The sequence below is a fragment of the Periplaneta americana genome, chromosome 6 (assembly GCF_040183065.1).
Source record: "Periplaneta americana isolate PAMFEO1 chromosome 6, P.americana_PAMFEO1_priV1, whole genome shotgun sequence".
NCBI lineage: Eukaryota > Metazoa > Arthropoda > Insecta > Blattodea > Blattidae > Periplaneta > Periplaneta americana.
In genome coordinates, this window is record NC_091122.1 from 100,488,834 (window position 1) to 100,507,558 (window position 18,725).

Below are 18,725 nucleotides of genomic sequence, written 5' to 3' on the forward strand. Positions count from 1 at the left end.
TTCCTAAAGCAACTCCCCATCTTCACTCGTTTGTAGTTTACATTTCAGGTTAGAAGATTATTCTAATAATGAGAAATTTAGACTATTAAAACCAAATGCTGTGCCAACAATATCCCCACATTATCCTAGGTATAAAGTGACAGATATCAGAAGACCATGACGAATAGTTACTAAAAACTGATCTCCCTCTACCCAAGAAACGCAAATCTTTTAGTAATATTGGTTTTTCACTATTTGAACAAGATGTTCCGAGTGGCTCAGCATCAGTTAATGACATTCCCTTCTTGCCAGTTGAAAATGACCATAAAGTGATGCAAACAGACGTTGTCAACTTTGTGGAGCTAAAAAGAAATAATTAACAGATTGCATGTGAAAATTAAACAACTTAATCAGGTGTTACAAGAGAAGCAAGATGAGATAACGAAAACAACCGAAAAACTCCAACTAATTGAAAGAGATCCGTTACATAAAGAACTGGAAAATGTTAGGAAAAAGGCCGATGAAGGCAGTATTCATGCAAAATTGATTCTAGATCAGATGCTTAATCATCAAAAGAGAATACCAAACAAGAATATATTAGAAAATTTGTGTTCAGAAATTGAGCCGTTACTGTGTAGATGCCCTCTTTTGCAACGCCAATTTGTGATGAAGACGGCCAAAAACGACTTGCTAATATCGTTACTGTGAAATTTGTTAGGCCACTTCTAGATAACATTGCAGCAGCTTTAACTGAAAAGCTTGTTCCTTCGAAGAATGCGGCTTATAATCCACTGAGTCGCAAAATCTTGAAACTATGATTCTTGAATCTGCAATATCAAGTGGAATGTATCAGTGCAGTGAGTGAAATTATAAAACTTAGTACAAGTTATTGTAAATAATTACCCAAGTGATTACTTTGAAACATCGCAGTTTAACCTATGGGTGCTACCCAGTGAATGAACTACAAAATTACGCCTCTGTCATCATGTTACTTAAACAGAACAGGTTACTATGTGTTACCTTCCCTGCTTTTAAACTCTCATTTTTACCATAATTAATAGAACTAAACATAATAATACTTATTATTTTCTTATTTATTATTTATAATTGTTATTATTACTCTTTAATCATTTATTTTAATTCATATTGAGTATTTCTTCTGTAGACACCACACCTTGGCAGACAGCGCCTCGTGGTGGAATTGAGAAATTATCCAATTTCAACAAAAGATTACTATTGTCAAGGCCGTATACAAAAAAGCGATGGTAACATCAAGTCGGCCGTGGAACAACATAATACATTTTCAAGACAGTTTAATATTTTAGTAGTCAATTAATATTTTAGTGTATTTGATACATACTTTATTTCTTCTAATCTTTATATACTTTCCTCTAATCGTTTAATAGTCAATTAAATCCCACTCGAGTTTTGAAGTTCTCTAGATAATTCAAAATCTCTAGTGACATTACTGTAAATAACAATATTTCAATCTGGAGGTGAAAAAAATTCTCGACAGACATGTCCGACTTCTTTAAATAATACTGAGCCGACCATAGACAAATTACACAGTGCACACATGGTCTGAGATTGGAAACAAATGGCCTACTATTAGGAAAATGACCTGAATTTGTGTCAGTATTAAATCTGCTATGCATGTGTTTCACTCCAAGTTACAAACATTTTGACGACAATAAACCTATAATTCTTGTTGTGACAAGATTTCGTCAGCCAAAAAGTGAATCTGTTGGTGATCCATGAAGGTAATAAAGCTTAGTTTTGGCATGAAGGCAAGTAGATCTGTAGTTCACTTTCCGTGCAAAATACCTCAAAATTAATCACTGCATCTTAGGAAAACCACAAAGAGGAAGCAGGTAAGATGAGTGTCCTCTAAGGCCACACCAGTTGGCTAGTTTTGGTGATTCCAATGAAAGATTTTTTGTCCATATAATACATCTCGTCTCCAGATAATGAATGTAAAACTCCGTTGTCGACAATGCAAAACTTCAGAATTTTTGTTGCCAACATCACAGAAATAAAATATAAGAATTTCAAGACTGATTTGGTAACATTGCTGTGTAATCAAGAAATACGGAATTCAAAACAAAACACTGCAGCAGGATGATACTAAGTCACTTCTTGACATGGCCGGTTTTGAATTCACTGGCTGAGTAACTTGGCCCAAATATAGAATACAACCCTATATTCAGTGATCTGTAATATGATAACATGGCCGAATTTGTAGCAAATTCTTGTTTGCCACATAGAAATACACTGCTACTTTCAGTTTATAATTAAATCTCATTTTCTTAAATTTTGTCTTTTGATACTAGAAACCTCATATACTGATATAGTCTTTGTCAAAGCCTGGAGAGCTTCTTCACGAGATATGATGCAGACACACACAAAGACAGACGAAAATATATATGTATTTTTTTTCAGACTGCACAGTTCATCATGAATTACACGCTGACTTAAAATGCACAAGTCTCAAACCCCACTTAAAAAACAAAAAATGTTCTCGAGAATTTCATATTGACTGTAAATCTCAAAGTGGATTAATATATACTCTTTCACAGCCATGCACAACAGAACAGTTTGTTACTTGTACTGGCAAACAATAAGGCAACCAGAATCCCACCAACAAGCATTCAAAATAGTGACACATCACTCATAATCACACAGATTGACTTCATGGTCCCCTGGTCCTCCAGGTTGGGGGTTGGATCGTAAGGTTGGCATCCTTACATCTGGAAAAAATACTTTGTTGAGAATCCTCTACTGAAGCCTCGGAATGGAAACACTACCTGGCAAAGACTCAAGCAAAGAAATATGATATTTGAATTTGGCACATGAAACATCAGGACACTGTATAGAGCTGGAGCCCTTACATTGGTTATGTCAGAGATTAAAAGGTATAATATTCAAGTCACAGCGGTCCAAGAAACAAGATGGTTAGGTAATGGAAGAGATGAGCATAAGAGTCACACAGTGTTGTACAATGGAAAGGATGGAGAAACACATGAATATGGGGTTGGAATTATAGTGGATAATAATATAAAACATAATATTATAGATTTCTTGCCAGTTAATGAAAGAATATGCATAATGAGACTGAGAATGAAATTTTTCAATATAGCCATGGTAAATATATATGCACCTACAGAGGAAAAAGAAGCAGAGCTGAAAGATGAATTTTAACAGAAGTTGGAAAGATCTATAGATACCCTCCCAACTAATGACATTAAAATAGTGCTTGGTGATGCCAATACAAAAGTAGGGAAAGAAGATCAATATAGAGGTACCAAAGGTAAAAATAATTTACATGACGAATCCAATGATAACAGCAGGAGATTAATAGATTTTGCTGAAAGCAAAAATTTGATTATTAGTTCCACCCAGTTTCCTCATAAGAGAATACATAAACAAACATGGAGATCCTCAGATGGTGAAACAACAAATCAAATAGACCGCATCATGGTAGACAAAAGAAGGGCTACCAGTATCCTGGATGTAAGGTCATATACTGTAGAGGGGCAGATGGAGATACAGACCACTATCTTGTGAAAGCAAAATATGTGTGTCGAATATCTAAAATATCAAAAGGAACATATGAACATATCCCAAAAATTAATGTCGCTACATTAAAGGAGCAAGAGGTTAAGGATAAGTACACACAATTATTAGAACAAAAGTTAAATACAATGGAATGGAAAGGATCATGATGGAATTGATGCATGCTGGGGAGAACTTAAAACACATTATTAAGGATGTGAATGAACAGACGGTTGGATATGTTGAAAGAACACGTAATGATGAATGGTTTGATAATGAATGTAGGAGAGCATTAGAAGAAAGAAATGTAGTAAGGAAAATGTATTTAGCATGCCCAACTAGAGCCAAGTAAAAGGAATACCAACAGAAACGTAGAGAAGCAAAGTATATATGCAGGTTTAAGAAAAGGGAAGCTAATAACAGACGACTTATAGAAATGGAGAACAATTTCGTAAATAATAATGTAAGACAAGCTTACAAAGGAGAAAAGTACTTAAAAAAAGGGATATGTACCCAGAAGTAATATAGTTAGGAATAGAGATAAAGAAATAGTTAGTACACCTACCCAAATTATGAATGTAGGAAAAAACATCTTGAACAATTATTAAATGTTAATTCAATAGAAGACATACAGGATACACCAGAAACAATGACGACAGATAGTATGATGGAAACCCCAGATAGATTGGATGTATCACTGGCAGTTGATGCCTTAAAAAATGGTAAGGCAGCAGGCATAGATAATTTATTCGCAGAACTACTAAAATCAGACGGAACACCATTAATTGAAGCAATATGGATCACGGTGGAAAGGATATGGCAGGAGGAATAGATGCCCATGGAATGGAAAACAGGCCTGATCTGCCTGATTTATAAAAGAGGAGATAGATTGGAGTGTAGAAATTACAGAGGGATTACTCTTCTTTGTACAGGATATAAGGTATTTACTCACATACTAAAGAAAAAACTTGAAAAGAAATATGAAGAAATAATTGATGAATACCAAGCTGGATTTCGCACAGGAAGATCTACAATAGATCAAATCTTTTCAGTTAAATCTATTAGTGAAAAGTTCTGGGAATATAATTTAAATATGTACCATCTACTCATAGATTTTAAAACAGCATATGGTACAATAAATAGACAAGGATTATATAATATATTACATCAACAGGGAGTTCATACAAAGATTATACGTGTTGTCAAAATGGTTATGACTGATATTATGGCTAGAGTTAAAATATGTGGAGGTGTAACAGATGCATTTTCTATAAATACAGGATTCAAACAAGGGGACAGTCTTGCACCCATGCTTTTTAAACTGATATTGGATGGGTAATGAAACAAATTAATATAGATTTAAATAACACATTACTATAGACGAGTGTACAGATTGTAGGATATGCTGATGATTTGGATATAATGGAAAGGTCATTGCAATCAGTAGAAGTATATAACCAGCCAGAAAGGACAGCTGTTAAGATTGGGCTTCTGATTAACGTAGATAAGACCAAGCAAATGATCCAAAGTAGGTATCGACTGGAAATACCACCAGTTTTGAGTGAATTTGAGATGGTGGATGAATTTAAGTATTTAGGTATAATTCTTAATTCTAATAATGATGAAGGGACAGAGGTACAACGGAGAATTTCACAAGCAAATAAAACATATTTTGTGATACTGGAAATAATGACATCTAATTATATACACAGAAAAACAAAAGTGAAAAATTTATAAAACTATTATTAGAAGTGTCTTATGTTATGGAAGTGAAGCCTGGGTCATGACAAAAAAGATGGAAATGGTATTGGGAACATTTGAACGGAAAATCCTCAGAAGGATTTTTGGACCAGTCCAACAGAATGCACAATGGAGAATCAGGTACAATGCTGAATTATATAAATTGTACAATGATAATGATATAGTCACTTTTATCAAACTTCGAAGACTGGAATGGGCTGGTCACGTGCACAGGATGGATGACCACAGGGTAGACCAAAAAAACAGATGGATTGATTCAGTGAACAAGGATGCAAAGGATAGAGAAGAATGGAGGGAAAGGATAGAAGAAGCCAAGGCTCGATTGCGGGCTGTGGTGCCATAGTAGAAGAAGGAGACTTCATGGTTTTCAAGAACCAATAATTTACCAGTAGCAGTAGCAGTTGTAGCATTAAGAATACTATAAAACAATCGGCTATATTATGCGTACAGAAGTAACATATTCAAACTATTGCTGTGCTCCATTACTTGGAGGACAAACACAAAATTATTTCTATAGTTTTTGTGGAATATCTAAATGTTGGAAAGAAAATCACTTTCATAACTATCACACTAATTTTATTTACATGCTTTTAGAATATAAAATCACATACAGCATTAAAGATGTTATAAATAAATCTATAATCTATTTATAGAAAACTCTGGATACATGACTATAAATTACTTATTAGTAGAAATAAAGGCATATTATGCAATGATGGATATCGTATCACATCATGTATTAAAAATTCCTTAAGATACCAGCTTAAGAAGAATGGAAGGAGGCAGCTGTCAACAATACTTTTGTGCAAATGAATAAAGAGTGACTCATTTATTGCAACATTGCCCTAAAAATAATAAATAAAAAGTTTATGTTCCTTTATTTATCTCTGTAGCTTTCAGGATAAAATTTATGTAACACTGTCATGACAACCAAAGCTGCTCATTAAGTCGTATAGACAGAACTCCAACTTTCATATTCAGAGTATTTCTCAGTGTTTACAGTCATCAGTATCTGTTATTTTGCCTATTCACTTAAATCTAGGCTACGTGATTCCTCATTATCATTCAATGACAGGCACAAAAACTGCAATAGTTCAAAACTTTTATGGTTTACCAGTAATAGCACAGTCTAGTATATACAGTCACGAAGCTTGAGTTGATAAGGTTGCTAGGAACAATAGACTATGCATGTACTATTTCTCATTGTCTGTAATGAGCCGATAGCAGCAATCCTAGTGGTTAGCAACTATCTATGGATGCATATTTATTACATATTGAGCTTCGTGACTGTATATATTAGACTGTGGTAATAGTAAGTTATAAAAGTTTTATTCTTCTTTTGAGGAAATTTTTTAAGTACGATTTTGATCAAACTGTGCAAGAATGAAGCAAATTACACAAAATCGATTTTTACACTTCAACCATTTTTATTAAAATCATTAAAGTTTATTCACTCAACTTTCCTGTTTGGTTCACAGTGCTTCACTGATACTTTTCATTTACAGTACTTTCAGAAATGCGTACTACCAAGTATTGTATTAAACAGTACTTCCAACCTCTTGGGCATGATCCAGATTTATGCTACAATCTACAATCAATTGATCCCATTATTCTTGGAGGGCATCCTTCAGATCCTGTAGAGTGCTGGGATAAAGCTGGCAAACCCTTTTTTCCAGTTTGTCAAACAAATAACTGATGGATTCAAATCCAGACTTTGAACAGGTCATGCCATGCATGACATGAATCCCCACTTCACCCCACATATCAGGCCATATGTGCACATGTATTGTCGTACCTTAGCATGAAACCATCACCAATAAATGGAGAAAAAAGCACAACATTATGTTCTCCTGAAGGATTTCTTCCAAGTACTGATGTGCTGTAAGGGTCCTATGCTCTATGTAGTCCAGCTCAGGCTTGTTGTTGAGTAAAAACAACACAGCCCCTACAATGCATCTATCGATTTATAGCAACAGTTTAACTATAATACAAACAGATGCATGTACGAAGAAACAAAGAGCAACATCACTCCCTATGCTGTAATAGAAGCTGAAGGTGAAGGAGAGGAGATAATAACTAAAAATTATTATAAGCAAATTAATCGTTTTGCAATATAAAACAAGCTTGCAAAAATAGAGGCACTATTTTATAAGATGTGCAAGGAGTGTGTTACAATAGAACTCCACCTGCTTCAAGGGCGCATAATACTTAACAGGATTTGCCTTTATGGTTCCTGCCATTGTCTTCCAGATCGCCTGGTACCTTTACATTCGAGTGTTATTTGTTAATGATGGCAGCTGTGACACGAAAACAAGTCAGTTTGGAGACTAAATTAGCTGCATTTAGAGATTTACATGTGGGGGGGGGGGGGCTGAAGCAGACTGAAGTGGCTAAAAGGTATAGGTTTGAGTAGTCAACTATTGCAACATTCATAAAGAAATGCACGGAAATAAGAGGACAGTGTTGCAGGTGGTAAAATTAATCCTGAATGTAAACATTTAAAAACTGCGGCAGCAGAAAATATTGACATTGCTATCTTGGAGTGGTTTAATGTGTCTAGTAGGCCTAGGCCTATACCACCAGACCATCTGATTGTGGTATGATAACTGATTTTTAAAAAACCCAATGCCTGAATGTAAAATGAATTTCTACATAAAGTAGGTTAATCAAATGGTAAGTTAATGTTATTTTGTAGTAGGTAATGTTGTTCTATGCTCATCTCTCCTACCCAGAATGTAAAGATGGATATAATTTCATAACCCCTCAATACAATAACAATACAATGGAACCTCCATGCAGCGTTCCCGTTATTGTTGTTTTCCTATCTATTTCGTCCACTTTTTTTTTGTCCTGGAAATAAACCAATATAAATAACGCTATTTTTTCCCGGTTCCATTGTTCCTCGAACTTTGAAAGGGCTCTTTGAAGCAAGAGGATGCAGAAGATTGTGATCCAGAGACTGTCAAACTTCACAGAGAAATGTAAAATGTATTACGCCACCATGATACGTCATCTTAGTGCAGAATGCGAACTCTCCACGTGGTATAATCTGTTAATGCGGAAATTAGTCATGTGTGTGATCTGTGCTATGAAGACAGATATTAGAATCTGAAAAGAAATGCAATTTTATAGTAACTTATTGATCAATCATATTTTTCCACACAAGAACATTGTGAAGGTGTATAAATACTTGATACAGTATTATTATGGAATATATTACACAGTCATCTTATCTAATGAGATTTGTTGTCTTAATGCTGCAACTTGTTTAGAGTGGACTGTGCTACAACACAGATGCTGATCCCCACAGTGGCAAGTGTTTCTGTACACTGTTTATGTTCAGTACGTGTTTATATGCTTACACGCGTACAGGAGAAGTATCTTTGTAGGAATACTAAAGAACTAGACAAATTTCGGCATTATTTTCATGCGATATGATTTAGGCCTAACTTGTTACCCAGGTTCTAGTTGCATGTAATGCAACAGTATGGGCCAATGGAAGCCCACCTAGGTACTTTAAACAGTAGTATTAATTTTATGGGAATGGATTTGTGCTAACACATATCTGCATTCTGAACGTATCACGAATCTAGGTTTATGATTTTTACATACTTTATTTCTGTCTAGGTTTATGATTTTTACATACTTTATTTCTGTCTAAATTATCAGTAACAACCAACATCTCATAAGAAATAGTGGACTCATTTCTAGTGCATACATGATCCTCATCACAAGCATGGCTTGGTACAATGGTGTGGGAGGTGGTAAAACTCCACCTTTCTGTTTACTTCAGTATCGTTATTATCAGAAATTCACTATAGAATTTAGGCAGATTTTTCTGCAAGAAATAGTGTTCATGTTCTAATAAAGGTGCATTCAGTGTAATCACTATCCATTCGGTTGTTCATTTTATACCCTATTTAAGCAAACAATAGATTTTTATCGCAAGTTTACAAACAAGAATAAAATATTATGAGACACGTCCATTATGATTTCATATTATTTATGATTACTGTTAAAAAATAAATGCATCGATTATGTGAGTATTCCCCCTTAAATCATCTAGGGAACAGTGGAATACGCCATAGCTCTGTTGAGAGTTCACGTGCTGCACTAAGATGACGAATCACGTCACGTATCATGATGGCGTAATACATTTTACATTTCTCCGCAAAATTTGACACAATCTCTGGATTGCAATTTTCTGCATCCTTTTGCTTCAAAGATAATAATGGGGAGCAAAACGTTCGCCCTTTCAAAGTAAAAGAAAACTATCCATGCAGGAAGATATGGTGTTGGAACCGTGATTTCTCAATGATTGTTGCGTTAAAACAGTAGTTCATGGAACAATGGAACCGGAAACAATAACGTTATTTATATGGGAATATTTCCGCGGAAAAAATATAGGCGGGAAAATGATGATAACGGGAATGATGAATCGAGGTTCCACTGTAGTACTTAATACATACAAATATTCCAGTTTCTCTTTTAAAAAAAAAAAAAAAAAACGGGAAATACTGTTTCAATGGTTACAGACTTAAATATTAGTGGTAATGAAGGAGATACATGTCTACTTCGTTACCGAAATGACCGATGAACTGAAATTACTGAAAGATTATCATGACACTGTGACAATAACAGATCCTCAAAGCTCTTTTGCTCTATGACTTTTGTCTGATAGGTGCTACTTCTTCATGTTACCAGTCATTGTCATCACTCAAATCATCATCGCACTTCAGTTTGGAGAACAGGACATCCCTGACTTTGGGACGTGGATCTTCTTCTAGTTGAGTTGGCACAGCTCCAGCCTGTCCCAAAATCCACTCCAGTTCTATGGAGAAAGAACATCAAGGTTAGAATGACCGATATGTCAATCACGCCCCACACCTATTCATCTCTATATATTACATGAGCTCTTTCAGAATTTATACCAGAACTTAAACTGTGTCTTTTATCAATAGTAATCTCACTAGAGGTTTTGATTTATCTAGAGAAAATCAAAACTCGAGTAAGATTTAATTGATTATTACATGATTAGAAGAAAGTATATAAAGATGAGCATAAATAAAATACTCTAATACAATAAAATATTAATTGATTTACTAAAATTCTATTTCACTAACGTTAGCTTCACCAAAACATTTGAACAGAGCAACCATTTTCAGTTGACTATCTATGTGATAAACAAATGACGATCGCAAAGCATGTTTCATAGTAACAAAGAATTTGCAGTTTGAAATGTTGGCAAACAAAGAAACAAATGCTAGGGAAGTGATAAAAACGGAAGAAATTATATAAAGATTAGAAGAAATAAAGTACTCTAATACAATAAAATAGGTATTAATTTACTTACTAAAATTTTATTTCGTTAATGTTAGCTTCACCAAAACATTGTGCTAGGAAGTGATAAAAACAAACAAATGCTAAGAAGTGATAAAAACAAACAAATGCTAGGGAAGTGATAAAATTGTAGCGATAAACAACCATGATTGGTTGAAACACGCCCTTTCGTACTGTTTTATTGGTCAAAAGTAGTATGACGTAGTAAAAGTGTAAAACTGTAGTCACTATAAACTAAACCATATGTGTACAGTTTTTAGGTGAGATTCGACAAATACTATGGGTAATATCAAAGTATACTAATGTGTTTCATTATTCTACATTTATCTGAGGATAGCAAGTTGTCAGCAAATAACTCCTAGTAAATATTTTAGAGATAATTTTAACAATTCAGAATATTATTGACATATTGTGACGTCATTAACTTCTATCATGTGACCACAGGCAATGTTTGCAAAATGGTCGACAATGATGGTTTGTTTTGACAGCGAGCTGTCATGAAATTTCTTGTTAAAGAAGAAAAATCTGCTGCTGAAATTCATCTCAGATTTCAGTGTGCATATGGAGATGTGTGCATGGGCACTAGCAGTGTTAGGAAATGGGTACACGAGCATCCAAGATGAGCCTCGTAGTGGTCGCCCTTGAACTGCCTCCACAGAACGCAAGAAGGAAAGAGTTGATGAGTTCTGGGATGCATTTTGGTTGGCTTTCTTGAACCTGGACAGACCATAAATGCTATTCGCTATATTCAGACAGTTTTGAAGCTCCATCATGCATTGCGCGAGAAACGCTCTGGAAAGAAGATCATCCTGCAAGACGATAATGCATGGCCTCACATTGATAGTGTCACTGTAGAGAAAATCAGAACATTTGGGTGGGAAACTCTTCTGCCATTTCCCTACAGTCTTGACTTGGCACCCTCCGACTACCATCTTTTTGTTCTGTAAAGAAGCAGCTGCGAGGCCAATGCTACAAGATGCTGGAAGACATCTGGAAAGCAGTGCGTCAGTGTCTTCGGGAAGATGAAACGGATTTCTACAGAAAGGAATTTTCAAACTCACAGACCCGCACAGGAAAAAATGTATGCAAAGAAATGGAGACTATGTTGAAAAGTGACAGAAAAGTCTGTAGATTAAGATGATTACCTGGTTTGTCTAAAAAATAAAAATTAAGATTTATAACAATGGGTTGCTCATGACTTTTAGTATGACTCTCGTACATACATTACTCGACCACCAATGATGACTTTAAAGATTCCATTTATTTAGATACAATTTTTTTTTTCCAATGGTGGGTACTTTACTGTTCATCATTCACCCATACGAAGCCAGTTGTGTAGACCAATTTATCGACAGAGCCATTCCCCAGAGTGTGCCATAGGAGACTAGTGTATGCTACACCCACTATGAGATGAGATGATGGAGAATTGTTGGGATACCACAGGGAATCAGAGCTGTGTTACCTGGACCACAGAATTATCTTTGAATCATGAGTCTTTCCATCAACACCACTAATTAGCTGAGCCTTGACAATGAGAAAGTAGCTATTCCTTACCATCCACAGTAATGTTCATGCCTCGAAACTCAAGAGGCCCCACCAGTTGCTTCTTGAGATCACCTTCGAAATATATGAATATGGACGGCAAGTTACTGTCTGGAAAGTTGGGTATACAAGTTGTAGATATGCTCTTCAAGAACTTTGTTGCAGGAAACTTCACAGCCAACTGTGACAGATGCTGGTTCAGCAGAGAGCATAAAGGTATTCTAAAAAAGAAAAAAAAATGAAATGACACATAGTTAAAATTATGCATTAACCATCAGCATCAACCACCGTTACAATCCTTCACAAATACTAGATCGAATGTGGGCCAAATGTTGCTAGGGCCTTTCTATTTGTCTTCTTCCTCTGAGCTCAGTTCCAAATTTGTAAAATTAATTGTATGCATTTTTTCTTGTATTCTTTCTGTATTTAATTATGCTTATATTATCAATTTTATCGAAAAGAATGTGATTTACAGTTCCTGTAATATTTCTTGAACTAAGCAAATTTTCAGAACTGGAGTTAAACAGAGGACAGAAGGAACAAATATTTTCACAATTCTAAAATCTACACTTCATGCAATCACCTTGGCCCTTCATGGGCTGTCGCACCTTAGATTATATACTGTATTTGTTTCTGGTTCGATTTTTAAGAGCAGTTACAATCTTTCGACTGTCCCAATTTAAGTCATCACCAACGGAAATGACAATCAAAAGAATAAATGCAGGCTTTAATCTTGCATCATTATTGTATAGGTCAAAAACTAGTTTTTAACTTTTCCCTGTAACAATAGATGTTTGATTAATTACCCCACAAGTGTTCTCATCTGAAGCTACTGATCACAATGCCACTTTACATGTTGACCATGGTGTACCACATGGAAATGTATCTACATTGTACAATGATGGAGATGATGATGATGATGATGATGATGATGATGATGATGATGAAGGTGGTGGTGATAATTATGATGATTCATGTATAAATTGTGTAATTCAATTGAGAGAAAAAGAAGCACCCACGAAATTCTGCTCTAACATAATATTTATACACCAGAAATTCCACTCAAGACTCACTGGAATTTGAACCCAATATGCTCTGGCATCTGAAGTCTGATTAGTGTAATATGTAGCTAGTTAGTGATGTATACAATGGAGGGGGAAAGGAACTGGTACCTTACTCCATTATCTCCTGGCTTAGTTGTTTCATAAATGGTGCCTTGTTGGTATCACTTGTGAGGTTCAGACATGTCTTCGGACAGTTCACTAACAACAATCCTCAGGCATGAAAAGTTGATGCCCTAGTTATTCAGCTAATTGTGTGTCATCTCTGATTGACAGGAACTACATATTATAAAATATAAGAATCATTAGTGGACAAATACTGTATCATCACAGAAAGTTAGGCAAATATAAATACAAGATAGGAAAAATCTATCATAATACAAGTAGAGCAATCCCTGAAATGTATTGAGTTTTCACGCTTTACCTCACCCTTGCTTGAACAGGTGCAGCACGACCCATACGCCTTCACCGGCCTTGTTCACATGCTGCACGTAGTCTTCAGCGCTGATCTCCCGCACCTCCCCATAGCGAGCCTTGGCTGCTTCTGCTTTAATCTGGGCAATGCGCTTCACACGGTATTCAAGGATCACCTTCTCATCTTCCTCATCCTCCAGCTCATCCAACTCGTCTAAGGATAGTCTTTCCAACTGTTGGCCACCTATTCAGTAGCAAAATAAAGCCAATAGCCATTACATGTTTTAAACCAGCCACTGTCAATACAAAATAGAATACGGTACCTTTTTTACTTCCTCTTTATTATCAAAACATGAAGTTAATTAAGCATCTAGATGAAATTTTTATCAGTTTCAGATGCTCATAATCCCAAATACAGTCAACTTAGGTTATAGTGAACCTCTGCGGACCAGCATATTTCGTTCACTATATCCAAGGTTCACTAAAACCGAAGTGTCTGTTTTTATACTACTGGTGTTGCTGTACATACAGTATTAATGTCTCTTTGGGTCAGGTCACATTCAATATCAGTACTAATGTTCGCTTTATCTTCCAACTTAAACACTTTATGCTTCGACATCCTGATGTTTACAGTTCGAAACTTGAATCTAATCTGACCATGTAGGTAGTAGGCACTGACCGATTTCGCACCTCTTCCCACTAGAGGTATGCTACTGTGTACTTGGCCTTGGAATTTCCCCGAATTCACTTTTACAAAGATGCGAAGGAAGGGTTGAGGACCATTATACTGTAATCCTTCTTGTATTTACTCTTTGGTCATCACTCTACTCACTTTTAGAGAAGAAAACATTTTCTCTTCCTATTCTTCTAATAACCTCTTTTAAAGAGGTCAGAACTAATCCTCACTGCGTACACTATTCTCTTTAACATGTTTCAAGCTGTCCAGGGAGCTGAACGAATCTTTGTTCTTTCAATGCACTTAAGGAGTAGAAGGTTTGAGATTTTGTTCTGAACATATTCTTGGAAGTTTATAGAAGAAAGAATTACCATTTTGGGCATTTTAAAATTACATCTTGCGAAAGTTATAGTTTTAGGTTCATTATAACCAAAGTGTGGGTTCACTATAAACGGAAATATTAATGTACTTTTTAATGTATGCAGGTCCAACGATTTAGGTTCACTATAGCCGGATGTTCACTATAACCGAGCTCGCTATATCCAGAGTTGACTGTATTCTTAGAAAAACAAGAAGAAGAGAAGAATGAACAGGTTCGATAATGATGTTCGGGGCTAGGACACATTGTACTTCAAGGTGTTGCTTACTTTTAGACTGCTTCTCCTCTATTGTTGCTTCCACCATGTTCACTATTTCTTCTTCTGTAACCTCCTTCTCTTTCGGAGGAAGAATCCCTTTGCTACGAAGAATGTCATTCCATTCGGTATCTTCATTTGGATTCTGAAAAATGTTTACACAATCATTTACGAAGCTGCACATAGTGCTTTGTACAGCAGTACTACACTACTAAGTTACTAGTTCTAGTTCTACTAGTACTAGTAGTAGTAGTAGTAGTAGTAGTAGTAGTAGTAGTAGTAATTATTATTATTATTATTATTATTATTATTAGTATTATTATTATAATTATTATTATTATTATTATTATTATTATTATTATTATTATTATTATTATTCACTGTAGCAATGCAACACCAGACAATAGGCTACCCATACATTATTTGAAGTTCATAAATTCATAACGAAAAAAAAAAACTAGCCTAAGGGTACCAAAAGCATACTGAATGCCATTTGCAGGTGACATATGAAGCCTCAAACACATCAGATGCATTGCAATGTCAGCCACTAGCTGATAATGAATATTCCATTATTCAACAAAATAAAGTCATCAAGAATATACAAGGCACACTGTTCAAGAATACAAACTTTTGGAAGCACAATTTTGTGGTATTCAGATAAAGGGGGATAATCATTTTTGTGCACATGGAATTTTGTTCCCCAGATGAACACACAAGTTAAATTATACAAGTGAGTGTGCAAAAATCAAAGAATACTAGCAGTTGATGTGTTTTATTTGTGTAGAAAATTATTCGCAATAAGGATCCGAAGTTTAATTTTCATTTATCTCCAAACTCATTTCTATGACTTATCTCCCTTTACCCAAACAACACAGAATTATCCTATTGTAAGTATCTATACTCCTGAGATTGTCAGAAAATAGAACACATCAACTGTATTGGAATCCCACAATTATTATTAAGACAGTTACGACAAAGAGACCAAATGTTACTCATAAATGAGGCCACACAAACATAAGTATATTAAGGTACAATTAATAAGTTATATATAGGCCTATGTAACAAAAATAATCAATTTAAAAACAACTCCAAGAGAACTATTATGAAAACATAATCGAATAGGGTACACTCATATGGTGAAAAAATTAAACAAAATGGAAGTACTGCAAGTCTACAGTGTGCTTACAAGTAGGCCTAGGCTATTAGAAGATTCACTGAAGTACCTCCATAACCATAGTCATGTTTGCACTTAAGAGTAACACCATATGAACTGATATGAAAACTTTGTGATAATTACAGTAACCCTAGAGGCAAAATTACAAAAAGCAGTTTGGGCTTACAATCAGAACCTACAATACAGTACGACTGCTCTATTGCAAATGATAATAAATCCGTTCAAAATACGAGAACAAGAAGATGACTGCAAAAGCTATGTAACAAAGACAAGAAAATATCACAAGCTACCGACATCTTATGAAGAAGCTACGGTAGGTAACAACCTGTCTTTGACTTGCATATCATCAATTATTATTTCTGTGTGGGGGCAACGTAAAAGCACGAAAGTTGCTATGGAGCGAGCCTTTCTTGGAAATTATTACCCTTATCTGTTATGTTACCATATTTATTCAGTTTTCAGTGGCCTGGGGCATTATTCATGCGAATTTAGAGTAGGTAATTTAAGTATGCAAAGTTGTTTGATTGACAAGGGCTTGTCATAATATAAAAATGCATAATCTAATAGCATCTATATTCCCCTATAGTAATCTTAAAATTTTAATAAAAATGCCTACGACGTTATAAGCTTAATGTGTAAACATATGACTTTTCAACACAAATATAAAGCATAAAACACGTAGCAAAACTCACCCCACATAATACAAAATAAAACTACGTTAATGCGAAGTATATAAATCATGATTCTTGTATCGAAGTTTCCTAAAAAGAAAATACTAATAAGACGAATAATGCATTAATTTAGGTCAGGAGCAGGACTCATAAATTACATTACCTGCATTGCTTGTCCACTTAATAAAGAAACTTTCTATAATACACTAAAGATGATTTAAAGTTGCAGAAATAAAATTTAGTCACTCGCGCGGTTAGTTGTTACGAGTAATTGTTAAAATAATCGGTACAATGCGAAAAGATAACCTAAAGGCAATTTGCCAAGCATGTGCACAGACACGAACGAACAGAACGGTACCTTCTTGAATTACGTCCAGTGTAGCCAATTCGATTCTTAAAAACCCGCTATGAAACAGTGCAAAAACCGCTAAATTTCTATATTGTCTATGTAAAATGAAATTATTTTGCTGCTGTAAGTGCTAAAAACATCCGCTAAATCCCTATAGTAGTAATTTTTACTCGCTAAACTAACATTGAAAATCGCCAAATCTAGCACGAAAACCGCTGAATTGGCTACACTGATTACGCCCGATTTCCAGTATGGCCAATGAATGAATGAATGAATGAATGAAATGAAATGAAATGCGCACAATGTGCATAGGATTTGTAGGTTAGTCTTTGCAGAAGTTTGTGAGCGAGGTTTTCCTTTCTCGGCAGTTTTCAACGTGATATCGTCCACATGGCTTCTGACACAGTTCACACACATTCGTCGTTGGGTTCGTGGTATCTCTTGGTGGTACAGATCTTATGGTGAAAACCATGTACTGCGTAACGGGTCACTATGTGTCTCAGTTCGTAGTTTGTGTTTGCCCAGTCTCTGGTTGTCATGGCGTCTGTTATGTAGAACTCGCTCCAGATGGCGTTCTTCTTTCCTCTGAGTACTTCCAGGGCTTTCTCGTATGCTGGGGTGTTCGGCATGCAGAGTTGTGTTCTAATATCTTCGATGAAGAAGCGTTCCTTCATTAGTTCGTATGTTAGTCTCGAGAGAGTTGTTCTTCCTACTCCTAGTACTCTTTTCATGAAGGATGATTTGACTCGTTCAATTTTTCCCATGTCGCTGACTGTTAAGTTTCCCCATATGATATTTAGTCCGTAGGTTGCTATTGGTGCTATAGCTGACCTAAATAAGGTCATTGCCGTTTTTGTTTCTAGTTGTTGCAGATTCTTAATATTGTACATAGCTTTTATTGCAGCGGCTGCTCTTTCTTGAATGTGGATTCTGTATGATTTTAGTGTTGTTTGAAGTGTTACTCCTAAATATTTAAATTTTTGCACTACCTCAAGTGGCTCGTTCTGCAGTGTCAGGGTGTCTTTTTTTCTTTGTTTGCCGCCGTTTCTGAAGTTCATTTGTTTTGTTTTCTGGTGGTTTATCTGTAGGCTGTTTTCCTCGGCCCATCTCACGAGTTTATTTAGGACCTGTTGTAGTTCTTCTATGTTGGACGAGCCTATCGCCATGTCGTCTGCGTACATAATCATCGATGCTGTGGTGTCCTCTGTGATTTTTGTTATGTCTGTGGTCATGATATTGAAGAGGACCGGGCTGATAGGATCTCCTTGTAGTACCCCATTTGTCTGTATTATTTTGTTAGATAGTGTAATTTCGTCTGATATTTGAATGTAGTTGCAGCTTAGAATGTCTGCAATGTTGTTAAGGCATGTGATTCGCCGATCATGTTGCTTAGTTTTCTAATTAGTGTTTCCCTGTTTATTAGTATGGCCAATGCTTCCAGCAAAAATTACCATTTGTTGTCAAAAACTATTCATCCGTCCAAAAATATCCCCTGTTTGAATAATAGCTCAGATGTTAGGCCGGGAATACACGGGCGCGCTGCGGCAGTAATGCAACAAGGATCGAACAGA

At 35.5% G+C, this 18,725-nt stretch overlaps 1 protein-coding gene across 1 annotated transcript; it reads right to left on the minus strand.

Moving 5' to 3' along the window:
* Positions 1–5,846: 5,846 nt before the first annotated feature.
* viaf (viral IAP-associated factor) lies at positions 5,847–18,456 on the minus strand. The gene is made up of 5 exons (XM_069828557.1): positions 16,969–18,456; positions 14,973–15,105; positions 13,665–13,893; positions 12,187–12,395; positions 5,847–10,123 (listed from the first exon to the last, which is right to left on the minus strand). The coding sequence occupies exons 1-5, from the start codon at positions 16,972–16,974 to the stop codon at positions 9,990–9,992; spliced, it is 711 nt and encodes a 236-aa protein (XP_069684658.1). The 5' UTR covers positions 16,975–18,456; the 3' UTR covers positions 5,847–9,989.
* Positions 18,457–18,725: the final 269 nt, after the last annotated feature.

Excerpts from the sequence above, each read along its gene's own strand:
- viaf (XM_069828557.1), bottom strand. Across the intron at positions 12,396-13,664 it reads CTGCACCTGTTCAAGCAAGG|AATACCTTTATGCTCTCTGC; the intron begins GTGAGGTAAAGC and ends TTTCTTTTTTAG. Across the intron at positions 10,124-12,186 it reads CATGAACATTACTGTGGATG|AACTGGAGTGGATTTTGGGA; the intron begins GTAAGGAATAGC and ends CTTTCTCCATAG.